This window comes from Neomonachus schauinslandi, chromosome 2 (assembly GCF_002201575.2).
Source record: "Neomonachus schauinslandi chromosome 2, ASM220157v2, whole genome shotgun sequence".
Taxonomy (NCBI): Eukaryota; Metazoa; Chordata; class Mammalia; order Carnivora; family Phocidae; genus Neomonachus; species Neomonachus schauinslandi.
The window spans coordinates 56690171-56709450 of NC_058404.1; the positions used below are offsets into that span (position 1 = coordinate 56690171).

The 19280-nt window shown below is 37.7% G+C and overlaps 1 protein-coding gene across 1 annotated transcript in view; it reads right to left on the reverse strand.

The window, feature by feature from the left end:
• GALNTL6 (polypeptide N-acetylgalactosaminyltransferase like 6) overlaps window positions 1-3885 on the reverse strand; it is a 1195338-nt gene extending 1191453 nt beyond the window's left edge. Inside the window, exons 1-2 of the mRNA XM_021698835.1 lie at window positions 3848-3885; window positions 3142-3451 (exon numbers count right to left, since the gene is read on the reverse strand). Of these exons, the coding sequence (XP_021554510.1) occupies window positions 3142-3279 (138 nt within the window). The 5' untranslated portion in view covers window positions 3280-3451; window positions 3848-3885. The remainder of the gene's footprint in view (window positions 1-3141; window positions 3452-3847) is intronic.
• Window positions 3886-19280: the final 15395 nt, after the last annotated feature.

The following is a 19280-nucleotide window of genomic DNA, read 5'->3' on the forward strand; positions in this document are numbered from 1 at the left end:
AAAAATCTCAAAAGCTTAAAAATTATTTTAGTAACTGGATTCCAACTTTTCAGAGCCCAAACAATAAAATACACACTTTAATTATTGCATTATTAAATTTTTTCAATCCCCTTTGGTTGTGTGAGAGAAAAGAAAAAAAAAAACTTTTAGATGAATAATTTGGGAATTTTTATTTTTTTTTCTTTTCTGCATCATAAATGGGTAAATATTATAATATGGGAATTGTCATAAAATTATTCTTAATATGAAATGACAATAAATACAATTAACTTGTAATAGTATAAAAATGAGAAAAAATGTGCAAAATACTAAACAGCATTAAAATTAACGTATAGTTTCTATCAGTGTTCTCTGTTTACCCTCACTTTGTTTCAGATTATATAATAAATACTGTTTATACTTAACAGTGGATAGACAAACTATTAGTGATGTGCTCTGATAAAATACAAATTAGGAGAACTTAAAGAGTATTAGCCATTCCATGATTTTGAATCTCCATAAATTAAAGTATTTCCCTACAGCCCATTGTAATAATTAAACTATTTAAAATGGTGAAGGTTTTCAATTCCTGTGACCACCACCACATCACACATGCTGATTTACACATAACTGCTGTAAAAATAGACCGCTCATATGGGCACATGACTTGTTTTGAATAGCTTCAGTACTTACGCTGTCAATGCCTCAATCAGCACATTATCCTTACCCTCACGATTTTACAACTTAGGGATAAATATAGTAAAAGATGGCTTTTGAAGAACATTTTAGCAATTAACCATGAAATAGTCTTTTTAGAACAAACTGCTAAATTTAAATAACACATTACCCAATAGTCAAATTACATGCTTCAATTGGAAACCTGTGTGTTTAGCTGACTTACTAACATTGATTTATAGATACATTAGCAAACTATTATATCACAACATTGAGCATGTTTAATTCATCACTGAAAGTCATTTTTTATTTGGTCAAGTGTATATATATATATATTTATAATACATATATGACTTAACTCTTACTTATCCAATACTTGTATAATGTCAACTATCCTAATTATCTTTCCAATTATATTTAACAGTGGAATAAAACCCATAAAAGCTTATCTTTTCCTGTTTTACAATGAATTCTATCTTTCGGTAACTGACAATTTCTACCTTTTCAACTTTATTTTGTTTCTGTAAGAATTAGTTTTAAAACTATTATTTAGATTAAAAACTACTAAAGTATGTGATCGACATTCATTTTATGGCATATTACTGCCCGACTTTACTCTTGGTTTCAAAACTGTTACAGAGGATTATTAAACTGGAATGTCACAAGATCTCCATCAGTTATTTATTCAACAGTGTATGAAACTTTGAGAAACACCTCCTTATCTTACCATCGCATGCCTTTCATAATGGTTAATTTATTACCTAATATTAAGTATCACTGGTACTACAAAAGAACCAGAACAAGGAAACTTTTGCAGATTACAGTAAGTCAGAAAGTTGATTTGCCATATTTCATTTTTTAATACCATTATACAAACAAATTTCTCATTAAGAGTCAAAATCAGTAAGACCCAGTGTAAAGTTGTAAAGATCTCATTAATAAGATTAATTAGTGTTTTATGTTAGTTATACAACAAATACTTCAGATGGTTATGGTTAATTGAATTAACAAAACTCAAGGAAAAGTCATTTTGCTTTTGTTAGTTTATTTTGAAATAGAAATTTTACATAATAACATTAGTATTAACTACTAATGTTAACAAAATTTTGTTTCTTAACAAGGATGGAGAAATGAGTGATCTAAATAGGAAAAAAAAGTTTCACATTCAAAGTGCCCATCTTCCTTTTTTTCACTGGAATGACAATATACTTCAAATCAAAGTTATATATCCCTATTAGAAAGGATGGTAGAGATCAACAACTAAATAAAAACGTGTCAACATTTTTCCTCAAAATTCCAATCCACCAAAAATCCATAAGCAACTAGTTATCTTTAAAGTTTACAGACTGGTAACCATCACTTCTCAAAATGAAAAAGGAGATTACCTCCATGTATTTCACACGTATACCACTCACTGTATAAAGAGATTAAACTTTGTTAAGTATAAGAACAAATATTTAATTACCTTTGATATATATTTTCCTGTTGTCCACAAATGGACTTTTATTTAAACACATAATATGTGTGGAAGGTACACAGTGTACATGGGTGATGACCCTTGAAATTAAGAATATTAATATTCTGAGGTGATGCACAGGACTAGTTAAAAAAAAAGTGTTACATCAATACCACAAAGAAGGCTGCATTCTATTGTTAAAAGTTTAATTACAGAAGCTGTCTTACTTATTAATAAACAAGAAATTCAACAATATTACTTCTCATCAACACTTCGTGAAGGATTTTTTGCATTACTACTCACTAAGAAAGCGTTATTTTGATCTATGTTAGGTCATGAGTGTTGCACATACTAACAGATTGCATATACGTGAAAACAAAACATACCACACTGCGCAGTGTTTCAAATATGAAGGAAAGCCTTTAGCAACAAACTATTATCACCAGATTGTGAAACTGAACAGACATCCTCGATAACTCTGCCTGTATACCCCACCACACCACCTTAGCAACAGGAGAGAAAAAACAGAGACTTTAAGTTTCCACAGAGTAAAAAGCTGTTGCTAAGCAAAAATTACAACCAAAAATATAGAAAGCTGTGGCTTGTTTTTTGAGAACTACTTCACAAGTTTAATGATTTAATTGGCCCAGTTCACTTTAATGTAGATACCCAAACCGGATGAAAAGCAAAAACAAATCTCCGTGACTAAACTTGTACCAAACCCACTTCCATATCCCACAAATTAGCAGTTACCTTTCATACACCTCAAGTTAAAATCAACCTAAAGACCAACTGAGAGATTGTCTTCTCTTCCTCTCTTATCCTTCTTTTCTAGTTTATTTTACATTTCACCCACGTCATTAGTTGAGATCTTAAAACAAGGACTTTCTTAAACCCCAAAGTCTCGAGTCTTGTAATATGTGCCCTGCAAATACTTGGGAGAAAACCCAAGGCTACCACACTTGCTTCCTTGTGTCCCCGCGAGTTGCATGTCTTACCAATCCTGTGAGCTTTCTCCGGATGGCACTTACCTGCTGCTCCCCGGGTTCTGTAGATTTCACCAAGTGCTTATCCTTGTACAGAGACCAGAGACCAATATTGGGCAGGAAAATTAAAGCCACCATGAATAACAAAGTCATCTGCAGAAATCTCTTCTGTTTCCTCTTCATTGCAAATGATAACAGAGAAGAGAAGTTAAAGGAGATGGCTCCCTGACTGCTTCTTGTGTTTAATGCCAAAGTCCTTTCCTCTCCCCTGCGAAGCACCAGAAACTGAGGAGAAGCTAAAAACTTTTGTTGCGTGCTCAGCACCAATCTGCAGGATTCAGAGGGAGTTGGGCATCTGCAGAACAAACGCACAGTTACTTTCCCCCCAGAAAACTATGACGAAGGCATTATCTATTGGCTTAGAAGTAAATGACTTGACTGAGGAAATCATTAAGCCTCTCTTAATATAAAGCAATGGAGTAAATATGGTCATTTGACACATAATCATAAGTTATGAAAGTCTATAGCATTCTAGATACGTAAGAACACAGCAGTGGTGGTGTTTTCCCCCCTTAGTGGGGGAGGGTTGGGTTAGGGAGGAGCCGGTCAGTAGGGGGAACGACGTGGGAGGAAGCGGCTCAGCCCCAGCAAGTGTCAGGAAGAAAAGCGTCCGCTTTTGACATTGGAACATCACCTTCCTCGTCTTCCCTGAACGTCTGTCTCCTCCTGTGCTCCCCCTGGGATAACCCACCTGAACTCAAGTTCAACTCCCTCTGAAGCCAGCGTGCTGGCGGGCTCCACACGGATCCAGGGACACGGGCACCGAAGCACAACTCCTGTTTGGATGGAGGTCCACAAACTCCTGGATGCTCACGCGCTGTCTAAACTCTCCTCCGCAGGCAGCGGCTCGCGAGCGGGGAACCTGCTGGAAGGGAGGCTACAGATGTCCGCGGAGTCCAGCCAGGAAGTGGAGGCTCCGCGCCGTTTCGCCTCGCTCAGCCCTCGGAACGTGATCTTCCGCGAAGTAAGCGCTCTGCCCATCAATCTCTTCCCCTTCCCGCGTGACGCTCTCACGCTCCGCTCTTCATGTTACCATTCTTTTCCGGCAATTGAGCGAACCCAGAGAAACATCACGAGTACCTGAAAGGCGGTATGTTCAGCCTCGCCTCCCGCGAAGGGGATGAAGGGAGGTGAAGCCGAGTCTGCGCTGGGCTGGGCAAGGGGCGAGGGCGCCGGGGAGGGCGAGCAGTACGCGAAGCTGCGCCGCGCTAGCTCCCGGCCGCCCGCTCCTCGTTCGCTGTCGTCTGCCTTTCGCCGAGAGGCTGCTGGTGCCGACCACGTGCGGGAGCCCGAGCCCGGAAGGGGAGGGCGGGCCGCCTGGAGGGGGTGGGCAATTCCTCCCAGCTTCCAGACCCTATATAAACAAACCCCGATGCGAGGAAGAGGGGAGGGCGAAGACGCTGCAGGACGTGGATTTGCAGCTGCCAGCCTCCGCCGAGCCTCTCTTTCTCGGCCAGGGCTTCTCGGGGCAACCTCAGACCGGCATAGATACCCGCTCCCCCACTCATCTCACCCAAAAGGCGCCAGGCCAGAGACTCCGGAGAAAAAGTCGCCGGCGCTCGAGGGTTTACCCCGATTCCTCCATGGTGCCGGCGGGAGCGTAGCGAGCCCGGATGCGGCGGCGGCCGCGGGAGACGGAGGAGGACCGAGGCTGGGCCCGTCCCGCCGAGAGGGGCTTCCCGGGTCCCGCCGCTCAGGCCAGGTACGTGGTGGGGGAGGAGGAAGAGGATCCCGAAGCGAGGCAGGGCTGAGGCTCGGGGTTCTCAGGCAGCAGCTTCTGGAGCGACTCCCGCGGAGACCCAGGGCGCTATACTTGGGTCTGCAAACACCCGGGGCCCCGTTTAGATTTGGCAGTGCCGCCGCGCTCCTCCCCCGCCCTGCTCGTCTGCACTCCGCACTCTTTCACTGCAAGGGCTACCTGTCCCTCCGACCTCGCACACTCCTCCCATGATACCCGGAAAATGTGGGGATCGAGACTTATCTCTGGCAGAAGGGACTCCTCCCTCTCCCCGACATATAGATGCACCAACGCCCCTGAGCGCACACGCACGAACCTGGGCAGCCTCTCCAAGAGACCTGCGTGCCTAGCAACGTGCATTGGGTACTCTTGGGATTCAGAGCTCATAACTCCTGAAGGAATGGGGACTTAAATGAGGCGACAGACATGCATGCAGTGCCCCCTTGTATCAGCCCTGTCTGGAACCAAAAAGAAGCGCCATGGCCATCTCTTTGTTACAGGCTAGATGTGATGCCCACATACTTGGGATAGATGAGACTGTGGGCCCCAGAACGGTATTTTGGTATTTTCCCTCTCCCTTCTTTTCTTCTTCTCTTCTTCATCTCTCGCTCGCTGGCTCCCTATTCTCCTCCCCCTCCCTCTGCCACCCACTTCTACTCTCTATCCGTGGCTCACTTGAGAAAGACACAGATGTGAGTGTTAAAGAGTTATTATGCCTTCAACTCCTCACATTATGATTTTAAAATGTATTTGAACAATATATATTGGCTGTATGACTGCATGAATAAAGCTTTGTGCTGCAATATTTGTCTTTGTGAATCACTTGCATTTCAAAAAAGTATATAAACACGTTTCATAAATGTTTTTAAATATGTCCTTTATGTAAAGACCAATTACCCTTCAATTTTTCACAAATGCAAGAATCCAGAGAGCAAGAGGCTTAATTCCTCACCACCCTTACACAAACACACACACACACACACACACACACTGCCTTTTGTATTCTGCATTATTTTCTGATCTTTTTCTCTCTCAGCAAGTGCAGTTCTGAAACATAGAAATATGAATTCTGAGAAGAAACAGCATGGAGAGATTTTGCTGGGAGGCTTGGTCCTCAAGGAAAGGTTTTGGGGAATTATTTAAGTATATTGGACATTTTCTGCCTTATAGATGTTATTAACAATTAAGAAATAAAAGTACTCAAAGGTAAACTTGGAATTAAAAAAATTAAAAATTCTTCACGTTTTAAATAATGGTTTCTTCATACCCCCCCCCCTCAAAAAAAAGCCCTGGATCCCAAATAGACATATTGTCATATTGTCATTCTGTTTGCTGAATCCAGGATTCTGACATGAATTATGCTTCATACTTGTTACACTACTAAATGGTCTTGCAAACAGTACCCATTCCCAGAACGTTGTTAGTTTCAGTGACTGGGTATAATAACCGTTACTTCCCAAATCAAGTACGTGCAGAATATATGGTAGAAACTAGAGGGAGAAAATTATTATGTTCACCCCTTTTACTGTGTAGCTCCAAACAATCACTTTTGCTTTTTTCCTCCATTTACTTATTTATCTCTTTATTTATTTGAATCAGATCATAATTTCCACTCAATCTGGTCTTCTTTTACAATTCCATATATAAATTTCCAATCGATGACAATGCTTCTAACTAAACTTAATATGTTAAGTTCAGTTTACAAACAAACAAAAACACATAAAATGACAGTTAATTCCTTTGTTCAGATAATACAGATTAAATGGAAAGACACATTCTTTTTACATTAGTTATTAATATTGGTTTAATAAAAATCCTGTCTTTAAAAATTTGTTTTATATCCAAAGGCCCCTTTTTACCTCTGTTTGCTTCTCCATCTTGTTATTTATGATTCAACTGGGAACCTCAGGTAATCAGAGTCCCATGGTCTAGCAATGTGTTAATAGCTACAGGGACACATGGGAGGCAAATAGAGCCATATCTGTGACCATGAATAATTTACAGTCTAGTTGAAAAAGTAATATAAAGGCAACTGGAATAAATTGGAAAGAAGCAGGATATTGCTTTAGTTATAGCTCTACTCCAAAATTTGATGACTTAAAACAACTATCTCACTATCTCTCCTGATTCTTTGCATTTGAATGGTCTCAGCTAGGCAGTTCTGCTTGGAGTGATAAAGGCTGGGTCTTGGGGCTTAGATCTTGCTGGGCCAGGATGGCTCCCTTACATGGGTAACAGTTGGTACTGTCAGCTGGAAGATCATCTGGGGCAGTCAGTTGGAGCCTTTCAATTCTCTACATGACCCGTCCACATAGCCTGAGCTTCTCACAACCTGGTAGCCAAGATCTAAAAGGGAACATCCCAAGAATCTGTGTTCCGAGAGGGAGAAAACAAAAACTGCTGAGTCCTCTTAAAGGCCCAGAATTGGCACCACCTCACTTTTGCAGTAGTCACAGGACAAGCCCAGATTCTCTGGAGGGGGTGGTGGTGAAAGTATGGTGTTCAAACTGACATCTCAGTGAGAGATTTGATGAAGAGTATTATGGCCATCTTTAACCCACTATAGATATTCAAAGGCACATAGGTAGGAATTCCTAAGGAAGGCCTAACCAGATTAGACAGTGGATGATGAGGTGTAATGGGGAAAAGTTTTCATAGGTTGGATTGATGCAAATTTTTCAATTTCTATAGACAGTGAATTAACTTTTAGTTTAAAAATAGGTTTATTATGGGGCACCTGGGTGGCTCAGTCGGTTGAGAGTCTGACTCTTGATTTTGGCTCAGGTCATGATATCAGGGTCATGAGATTGCCCTGCAGTGGGCTCCATGCTCAGCTGAGAGTCTGCTTCTCTCCTTTCCCCTCTGTCTCTCTCTCTCTGCACCCCCCATGATTCAATCTCTCTCTCTCAAATAAATAAATCAATATTTATAAAAAATAAGCTTATTACTTCACTTCCAGTTATAAATACTAGGGATGTCATTTATACCATGATGACTAAAGTTAACATTGCTGTGTGATATATAGGAGAGTTCTTAAAAGACTAGATCCTTTTTTTTTTTTTTTTTTTTTTAATTTTTTTTTTATTCTTATGTTAATCCCCATACATTACATCATTAGTTTTAGATGAAGTGTTCCATGATTCATTGTTTGTGCATAACACCCAGTGCTCCATGCAGAATGTGCCCTCCTCAATACCCACCACCAGGCTAACCCATCCTCCCACCCCCCTCCCCTCTAGAACCCTGTTTGTTTTTCAGAGTCCATCGTCTCTCATGGTTCGTCTACCCCTCCGATTTCCCCCGCTTCATTCTTCCCCTCCCGCTACCTTCTTCTTCTTCTTTTTTTTTTCTTAACATATATTGCATTATTTGTTTCAGAGGTACAGATCTGAGATTCAACAGTCTTGCACAATTCACAGCGCTTACCAGAGCACATACCCTCCCCAGTGTCTATCACCCAGTCACCCCATCCTTCCCACCCCACCCCCCACTCCAGCAACCCTCAGTTTGTTTCCTGAGATTAAGAATTCCTCATATCAGTGAGATCATATGATACATGTCTTTCTCTGTTTGACTTATTTCACTCAACATAATACCCTCCAGTTCCATCCACGTCGTTGCAAATGGCAAGATCTCATTCCTTTTGATGGCTGCATAATATTCCATTGTATATATATACCAAATCTTCTTTATCCATTCATCTGTCGATGGACATCTTGGCTCTTTCCACAGTTTGGCTATTGTGGACATTGCTGCTATAAACATCGGGGTGCACGTACCCCTTCGGATCCCTACTTTTGTATCTTTGGGGTAAATACCCAGTAGTGCAATTGCTGGATCATATGGTAGCTCTATTTTCAACTTTTTGAGGAACCTCCATACAGTTTTCCAGAGTGGCTGCACCAGCTTGCATTCCCACCAACAGTGTAGGAGGGTTCCCCTTTCTCCGCATCCCCGCCAACATCTGTCATTTCCTGACTTGTTCATTTTAGCCATTCTGACAGGTGTGAGGTGGTATCTCATTGAGGTTTTGATTTGGATTTCCCTGATGCCGAGCGATATTGAGCACTTTTTCATGTGTCTGTTGGCCATTTGGATGTCTTCTTTGGAAAAATGAAAACACTAGATCCTAAGGGTTCTCATCACAAGGAGAATTTTTTTTATTTTCTTTTACTGTATCTATGTGAGAAGATGAATATTAACTAAACCTGTTGTAATCCTTTCATAATATATGTATAAGTCAAACCATCATGCTGTACACCTTAAACAGTGATGCATGTCAATTCTCAACAAAACTGGAAAAATAAGTTTATTATCTTATTTAAAAGACTGTGACATGATTGGAACTTAGTTGGAAAGAGAACGTTCACCTTGGATCTTAATATGGTGGGGTTTATTTTCACTGACATGAGTTTTTTCCAAGGTTTTATCAGAAGGAAGAGACACTAGAGCATAAAGATAATGTGTCTAGAAATGGAGGTATAGGGGCGCCTGTGTGGTTCAGTCTGTTAAGCATCTGCCTTCGGCTCAGGTCTTGATCCTGGAGTCCCGGGATGGAGTCCCGCATCAGCTCCTTGCTCAGCGGGGAGTCTATTTCTCCCTCTGACCTTCCCCCCTCTCATGCTCTCTCTCTCATTCTCTCTCTCTCAAATAAATAAATAAAATCTTTAAAAAAAATGGTGGCATATTCCAATCTTCTTTTATCCAATGATGTCTGGAATATGAAAAATCTTGAAAGTTTCCACCCTGAATAAACTACTAGGATATTTTGTTATTAGTGTACCTTTATCTAAGTTATCTCAGTTTTTAAAGAAAAATGAGTCTACGGTGAAAATCGGGAATGTATTAAATAGCAATTTTAGTGAAAGTATATTTAAATTATACAATTCATTTTTGTGGAATTAAATCAAGACATATGTTATAGGAATCTTCTTCATTTTTTTCTCTGGAATTTCAATGTTTTCCACTACACAATAGAAGGAAATAAGAGCCAACTTAAATATCAAAATGTGATAATACTCAATCTCTATCATTGTTGAAATTCTTCACCAAAAGAGCCCTGAGTCAATTTCTATATATATGCAAGTGCTGTTGGGCAGAGGATACAAAGATGAACATTCTTGCAGAATTTTCAGCACCGCAAGGGAATTAAAGGTGTTTGCAGTTAAATATGGTGCAAATTAAAAAGTGACAAATGCTAAAAGAAAAAGAAGGTTGTTTTTTCTTGGCCTAAATATTTTCTAACTAGACAAGATCTTCACTTTCTGGTGTTTAAACTCTTAATAGTCAAATTTACCTCTCAATATGTTTTTTTTTTTCTTTTACCAGTAGAATATACCTTGATTTGAATATAAATATATAAATATAAATATATTGAATATATTTTTATTTCCCTATGTATTTAGCTATCAAACATTCTTTAGCACTTACTACATGCCAGGAATTTATATAAGCATTTCTTAGGCATAAGTCATTTAATTTTATAAATAATCTTATTATGTAGGTTCTATTACTATCTCCATTTAAGAGCTTAGAAAACTATGGCAAGGAAATGGTAAGCATCTTGGTCAAATAAGTGTAGTAAGTGCTAGGGCAGGAATTTAAACCCAGGCATTTTGCTCCAGATTCCATAATCTTAATCACTGCATTCTGTTTCCTAAAAATTTTTCTGACAAAAATGTTAATTCTCTCTCTATATATCTATATCTATAGATATAGATATAGATATCTATATCTATAGATATAGATATAGATATCTATATCTATAGATATAGATATAGATATATATATCTTTTATTTCATTTTTACCTTTGTGAGAAGTTTAAAGGAGCTAAGCAAAAGAGTTGAATTTGGGGGAGATGATAGTCCAGTTTTATAACCTTGAAGCTTCTTTGTTCTTTTTTTTTTTCTTTCTATTTTTTTTATTAGGAGTGTAAAAACGAAGGTTATGCTGAAGATAATATTACACAATAAACTATTCCTTGATATTTTACATAATATATAAATATATTTTTAGTTTGCATGATTATAATTATATATAGATCGCATATTAGATTTCTAGCTTAGCCTTGACCTTTATTTTATCATATACAGCCTTTTACAAAGAATATTTAACCCATACTATGCCTGTAAAATATTTGTGGTGAACAAATAAAGTACATCCATTTATTTCAGTGAAAAGTCTAAATATTGTTTGAATGATGCAATCAAGTGGTAATAAAATTAATTTTAAGTTTGAATGCAATACAAAATATCAAAAATGTAAATTTTTTTAAAAGATACAATTAATGTAAGTGAAGCCAGTAAAACATGCTTAAGAAGCCACTGAATGGCATATGGCATGTTCCACTTTTTTTTTTTTTTTTGAGAAAGAGAAAAAAAAGATGTCAGACACACATTATGTATTAAATATTAAATTTTTTCTGACAATACTTATGGGCATGAAATAAATTTAAAAAATATAAACTTCTTATTATAATTTGAGATATACTCATATCAATTAACAGACATTTACTAATACTTTAATAACAACCCAGACATTGGAGACACAATAGTGAACACCACGGACAGCCTTCAGACATTTAACTACAGAAACAAGTTAAGTGTAGATTATGAATTAGAACAAGCCATGGTTAAAAATTAAGATCTGGAAAAAAATAAGTTAGGGAAGAAGAATAGAGCATGCCAGGAGGGGAAGTGGTATAATTTCAAATAAAGCATTAGCGAAAGTCCTCACTGAGTTGAAACAAATATCTGAAGGAAGCAAGGAAGTGAACTTGGATTCCAAGAAGATGGAATTCCAAGTAGGGGAAGCAGGAAGCAGAAGACTCTTTGGTGGGTTTATCCGGGATGTGAGAGAACAGCAAAGAAAGTGCTCCTGGAACAAAGGGCTGTGAAGGAGGAGATGGGGGAGTAGGATGAGGAATGAGATGGGGAGCCAGGTCAGATATTACAGTCTAGTGTAGACAGAGATTTAAACCTATAGGAGAAATCTGACTTTTAGTCTGAGTGAGATGGGAAGCCACTAAAAGGATGTGAGTAGAGATTAATATAATCTGAGTTACTTTTTAATAAGATCATCCTGGCTGCTGTGTTGAAAATAGATTACAGGATAGATAGGAAAGAAGTTGCGTTAATCCAAAGGAGATGTTGTCTCTCTTAGGGTGATAGCAGTGGAGATAAAGAAAAATAGACTTGAAAAAATCTCACTATAAAACTGCACTGAAGAGTGGCTGGAACGAATATGGGGTGTGTGAGAGAAAGAGAGAGCCCAAGATACTCCCAAGTTTTTGGTCCACGCTCTTGCAAGCCTGGATTTGTCTTTTACTCAGATAAGAAGACATTGGGAGAAACAGGCTTGACAGAGATCAGGTGTTTGATTAGACTTACAGAGATGGCATAGCTAATGGTAGAAATGTTGAGTGAGTGTTTGGATATAAGACTCTGGAATTAACAGAGGTAGAGGGATGTGGAATCTAAGTTGAGGATATAACTCTAGAAGTCCTTGGAGTACTTAAAGCCATAAATGTTATGAGATTATCAAGAGACTGAGTGCAGGTAGATAATGGAACAATCCAACAATAAAAGCTTAGGGAGATGAAGAGAAACCAGCAAAAGACCTTTAGAGGCAGTAGTCAGTGTGGTTTGTGGAAAACCGTGAGAGTCAAATGAAGAGACTGTCTCAAAGAGGGGGGGGAGTGATCAGATCCATCACAACTGATAAACTGATAAGTCAAAAAAGATAAAGTTGAAAAAATCACCACTGGATTTAGCAATTGTAAAATTTCCTTATCTCATTAGGGAGTAGGAAGGTAGCAGCATCAAGTATAGCCAAAAGTAACATTTTAGATACAAGAAAGGATGATCTATATAGAAAATCTGATAACAAAGTTTTAATTAGCATAATTATGTTAAGCATTTAATGACCAAAGCAAGGAATGTATTTAATTTTGTGCTATACAAGTGCATTTATCTCTGAAAGCAATTATCAAAAGAAAATGAAAAGATTCTGAACATCACCAGTTTATGAGAATTTAAATTATTTTCTTCCTTACTGTGAAACTAAGATACAATGATTTTAAACTTACTGCATATAAGCCTCTCAAACTTTTAATAGTAACATTAAAAAAAGACTAAAATTCACTGAGTTAGCCGTCCTTGCCTTCTGACCCTGTCTGATCAATTTGAAGTTTGAAAATAGATTACAGGATAGATAGGTACTCATTAATGTGCTCAGCAAATTTTATTGAGAAATTACTTTTCCAGAAACCTGTTTTGGACCAATTTCTCATCATCCAAACAAATTCAAGTCTTTCAAGATTTCAGGTCTCATGCATGCATTTCTGCCCCCTTATCCTCTGGAAGTTCTTGAGGATCTAATTTAACCAGATACCCAGATACACACACACACACAATTTCTATCAGCATGATTATGCAGCAAAAAAATTAATATGTTCTTATACCCTTAAAATAACATTTTTATTAATAAAATAGAGGTATTATTGCACATAGACAATATATTGAAGTATTGGTGAGGAGAGATAGAGAGAGATGGAGAGAGAGGGGGAGAAAGATACTAACTAGGGACAAATGCAAATTCATAAGCAGTGCATCTTAAACCTTTACATCTTTTATAAAATCATCATGGTATATCACTATCAAATTCTATTCAGGAGCTACTCTTCACTTTTTCCCTATTCATTATGTGATTCTGGCTGAACATTTCAGTTCTGATTCTATCAACTACCTATCTATCATGTTTCTAACTCAAAAAAAAAAAAAAAAAAAAAAAACCCTTCAAAATAAAAAAGGACTCATGTTAATTATGTCTGATGTGCTTACAGATTACATCAACAATTCTAGTACCCTAAATTATTTTGTAACTACACTGATTGGAATCTGTGGTTTCACCTCCAGACAAGTAAATATATCTTTTGAGATCCCCTTTTGAGAAGCTCTAGGAGATATCTTGCTGGTAATAAAAAGAGCAAAGAGGAGAAGGAAAGTCTGTGTTCAAACCCCACCTGCATTACTCACCATTCCAAATGACCTGGAAAGACATTTAATTATACTGGGTGTCTTCTTATAAAACCGTGGAATTGGAAAATTATACCTATTTCAAGAGTTACTGTGATGACCAAAACAGACATTTTCTGAAATGCTAGGAGTTTCCCTAAATAAAGTTCCATTTATATAGGCAGAATAGAATCAAAATAAGCATACAGATAATGGGACCTCACTCATTAGTTAATTCCTAATCATGATGTTTCTCTTTCATAGTAAATAACAGTGAGAATTGCATTTAAGTTTATCCCTCAAGATAGAGGAAAAGAATCCTCTCAAATCAAATCTGCTGGTGACATCTGCTTTAGGCTATACTTCACAGTGTCTTGGTTAAAACAAAAGACTTTTTAGTACACTAAGTATATACACTACTAAGTAGTAAATAATTAAAGTTTTAGTAAAAATAATTTAGTAAATAAAATTTAGTAAAAATTGAGTAAAACAATTTAGTAAAAAATAATTTAGTAAAAAAAATTAGTAATAATTATCATTACTACTAATAATGTAGCATTAGTTATGCTAGCAATAATCCTGTTTGGTAAGTGCTTTTTTTTTTTTTTTTAATGTGTCAGGCACATTCTTAAGCATATATTACATTTTTAATCTAATTCAGTATTTACAAAACTTTTGTTTCATCTCTACCTTTCGTTAGAATTATTCACATTTTATATATAAGGTAACAAAAAAAACAGGAAGATAAGGGAATTCAGAAAAAATCACCCAGCTAATAATACAATCTGGAACTGAATAGATGTCTCTCTGATTCTAACATCTGAGCTCACCCTATTAAAACAAAAGCGTAAGTATTTTGCTAAAATTTCTTGATTGATTTTAACCTTTTATAAAATAGATATGATTTGGTTAAATTTAAAATCCTAGGTTATATCCTTTTTAAAATAATATATTCTTTCTATAATATGATGAGGTGAGCTTGCAAATGAATGTTTTCCCATTCGTTAATGAAAACTTCATAAGTAGTTTCAGTAGAAAAACTTTGTACAATATAATTGAACAAGGCTCATAAATGTACCAACATCATAAATGTTGAATGAAGGTTTTAAGAACTAGTTTTTTGTCTGTGACTTCATTGGGAAATGCTTTCAAGTATTCAGACACTGGATTTGTCTATTGCTCTTTTCACTACCAATTTCATTAACCAATTTTTCACTGCTATCCAAACTTTAAAAAGTTTTATTTTATATAAAATATCAATCCTTTTATCTCATGTCAAGAAATTGAAATATATATTTAAAAATATTAGTTTGTATGTATGCCTGAATGCAAACATTTCTACATATGAACATTGAAACAATTAAAAAAGTCTCATTGGTGCTTGACAATATGATGCATTTCCCAAATAGTGGATGCTTTTCTACCATAGTCATTCAAGGAAAGAAAGCCAAGAAAATGTCTCATCCCTAACATACCGTAAGGGCTTAATACAAAATTTTATAATGAACGAACATACAAATGAATGAATATTTGAACATTATCATCCTGTAGAGAATATATTAGACTTCAATAATCTCAGTGTTAGAAGTATCCTTGAAAGTCACTTACCCAAAATATTACTCTGCAACTTGCACCACAACTACATGTTCAAAGAGGTTGTCAAACCCTTGTTAGAAGACTTGTAATATCAGGGAATGATCTACCTCCCAACTACTCATCTTATCCTGTACAACTGAGCTACAAAATCATTCCTTGTATTGAAATAAAACTCATTTCCTTGTATATCTGTCCTGGTTCTACACCTTGTGCTCACCAGTTTCAGTCCCAGCCCTTTTCCACATGACAATATTTTCCATATTTGATGATATTCTATTTAATAAAGATCATACATACTGCCTATGTAACTTATGTGATAACATTTCAGTATATTTTAATATCATTTGAGAGGAAATTAATTATCTTATTTTTCATTAATATATCAAAAGAACTTTTCTAGAGTAGACAAATATGCCCTCAGATACATAATATGTGACCATTAATCTGGTGAATTCATTGTTCCATCCTCATCAGGAAAAATGGAGCAGAAGTTCTATTCACAAAGGAAGCAGAATAGTATGCATTTATGTTCTTTTAGGGCTGTGTTGTCTCCCGTGCTCTGTGACAATATAGTCCAAAGCAACCCATGCCATCTAGATTCCCTCAGTACATTCTACTGGTCCACTTGACTATAGCAGTAACTTCATGCTAATTAACACGAGTGAGCAAGTGGCTAACTTGCTGAAGACATTATAAAACAAATGTGCTTAAGAAGATGGGAGAAAAAAAAATCTTATGAAAGTTCAAGGGCCCACCATATTAGTAATACTTTTCAGTTTTTTATAGGATTCAGTTTTCCAGGAATGTCAGGGTAAAGAACTAATTATTATATCTCACGCCCTCAAAGTAATGAACAAGTATTAGATCTCACATCTTTTAGACTAAAAATGAAGCACTGTCTCATAGGCCTTACTAGATTTTAGAGATAGTATATCTCACTTAATAATATTGGTCCAACTATTACTGATTTTTTTTAAAGATTTTATTTATTTATTTGACAGAGAGAGACACAGCGAGAGAGGGAACACAAGCAGGGGGAGTGGGAGAGGGAGAAGCAGGCCTCCTGCAGAGCAGGGAGCTCGATGCGGGGCTCGATCCCAGGACCCTGGGATCATGACCTGAGCCGAAGGCAGACGCCTAACGACTGAGCCACCCAGGCGCCCCCCAACTATTACTGATTGACAAGGAAGTCTGACAGCTTTGAGTGGGAACCAGAGAAGGAACAGGCTCTGCAGCAGGTCTGGCCAGTGTGCAAGCAGTCTTAATGTTTGAGCCACATAATCTGGTGGATGCTATAGTATAAGGAGTATCCCTAATGGGAAAAATGATGACTGATATTCATGACAAGCCCTGATAGAAGAATCACAACATAGCCCCTACACTTCTAGATCAAGACCATGCAATCTGAAGCAGAAAATCATATTCCTCTTGAAAAAAATTCCTGGTGGCTAGTTAGTCTTGGTAGAGACAATGCTTGAACACAGGACAGTAAGTGACCAGGCTGCCAGAGCTTCCCAATGTCAGCTGGAGTTTGTCCAGTCTATCAAATCACAGGGTTAGGTGACTTCAGCAGCAATCTTTCATAGCGTGTATGCTCTGCATCTGAGATAGGACACACGTAAGTCCAGGGTCAAAGACACAAGGAAACTCCATGAACAAATGGTCAAGACATCCATGTCTTCCACCACTGTTGCAATAGTACCTTTATATTATATTACCTATGGCCACAGCTATCTGATGGATGAGAAAAAGTTCAAGGTTGGTTTTTGAATGACCTATTTTGGTATGGGTGTGACAGCTAAAATTGGACTACTGATGCACAACTCGGGCAATTCTAAAATTCAGCAATGAGGAGAAATACTCTCAATCAGCATAAATTCATGTAGGACAACTGGTCATCTAATGTATGTCGGAAGACGAGTAGTCCAAAGTAAGAATATATATGTATACATACAAACACAACAGCAGTGGATAATAGCTTGACTGATAGGGGCCCAGACAGGGAAATATCAGAACATGAAGACAGGGTACTCTAGAGAAGAGACATATGTATGGACAGATAAGAATGGGAATAAATTGTGAATATACTTATATAGCATATCAACACCCATCAGAAAGCATCCACTATGGAATTGGCACAAGCAGATCAAAGACTTGACCAGCCGATGTCACCCAGAGGCTGTCCTGGGTTATCCCAGAACTGGCATAACGTGCTTATTAATGGAAGTAGCTATGGTGGCAGGTATGGAGTTTGTGCATGACTGTAAATGCTTGAGTTTCCTTCCAATAATCCTGAACTACCTCCCGTCATTGTCAAATGTCCAAGCTACCAGCAGCAAGGACTTAGAAGTAAGTTAGTTACATTGGATTCCATCTACCCTAGAAGGAGCAGCATTTCATTTTGACTGGAAGTGATCCAAGTATGGGTTTGCCTTTCTGGCTCTTGACACCTCAAGCAGCACCACTATCAGAGGGTTTACAGAGTAGCCACATTAAGAAGTTGGCCAATAATACATTATCCTATATAACATCCTGCTGGTCCTAGAGATCCACTTTAGACAGGAGAGTGGCAATGGCCACATGACCATGGGATCCACAGAGCCTGTTATCTAGTCATCTAGAAGCTACTGGCCCAGGAGAGCAATAGAACAACTTTTAGAAAGAAATTTGAGAGAAACCATCTTGGAGATGATATACCCAACATGAGGGTTGGACACAAATTAAAATAATTAGAATGCATGAGTCTAAAAAACAAATGGTAAAGCAGGAGTGACCCATTTGAGGAATTTGTGATTCTTTATCCCTGCATTTCCAGTCTCTGTGCTTTAGAAGTCCTGGTTCTCAGAAGGAAACATTTCCACCAGAACATACATGAAATTCTATTCAACTTCAAGCTATTGCTGCTATCCAACAACATTGTACTATTCAGCTAAGAAACCAGCAGTCAAGGAAAGGGTTAACTATCTTTTAAGTAATTGCCCTGATTATCAGAAGCAGGAAAAATAGTTTTCACACCCTGATAATCCACAGAAGCATTTATTTTTTTTAATTTTATTATGTTATGTTAATGTTTTTTTAATTTTATTATGTTATGTTAATCACCATACATTACATCATTAGTTTTAGATGTAGTGTTCCATGATTCATTGTTTGCATATAACACCCAGTGCTCCATTCAATATGTGCCCTCTTTCATACCCATCACCAGGCTAACCCATCCCTCCCTCCCCTCTAGAACCCTCGGTTTGTTTCTCAGAGTCCATAGTCCCTCATGGTTCATCTCCCTCTCCTATTCCCCCCCTCATTTTACCCTTCCTACTATCTTCTTTTTTTTTTTTTAACATATAATGTATTATTTGTTTCAAAGGTACAGGTCTGTGACTCAACAGTCTTACACAGAAACATTTCTTAATAGTCCTCTGTCCAATCATGACAAAGAATGGACAAAGGCACAAGTCATAGCCTGAAAAGTACCTATGACCAGGGCTCCAGACCTCTTAAGAATGAGGTCTATATAACTCCTCCAAGCTAGCAACTTAGATGAGCAAGGGTGCTAGCAAGGGTGAGGGGAGTCCCAAATAGGTAGTAAAGGAGGGAGCTAACAAGTGCTAAGTTATGGCCTAAAACTACCAGTAGCATCATGGGGTCCCACTAACTTTCCTCTTCTAAGTTTTTCCTAGAAGAGGTGCCAACCAGAAGGATGGGCGAGATGTTTACAGATGGATGAACTCATTGTTTGAAGCAATAGGTGGACTGCAGTAGATGCTTTGCTGTG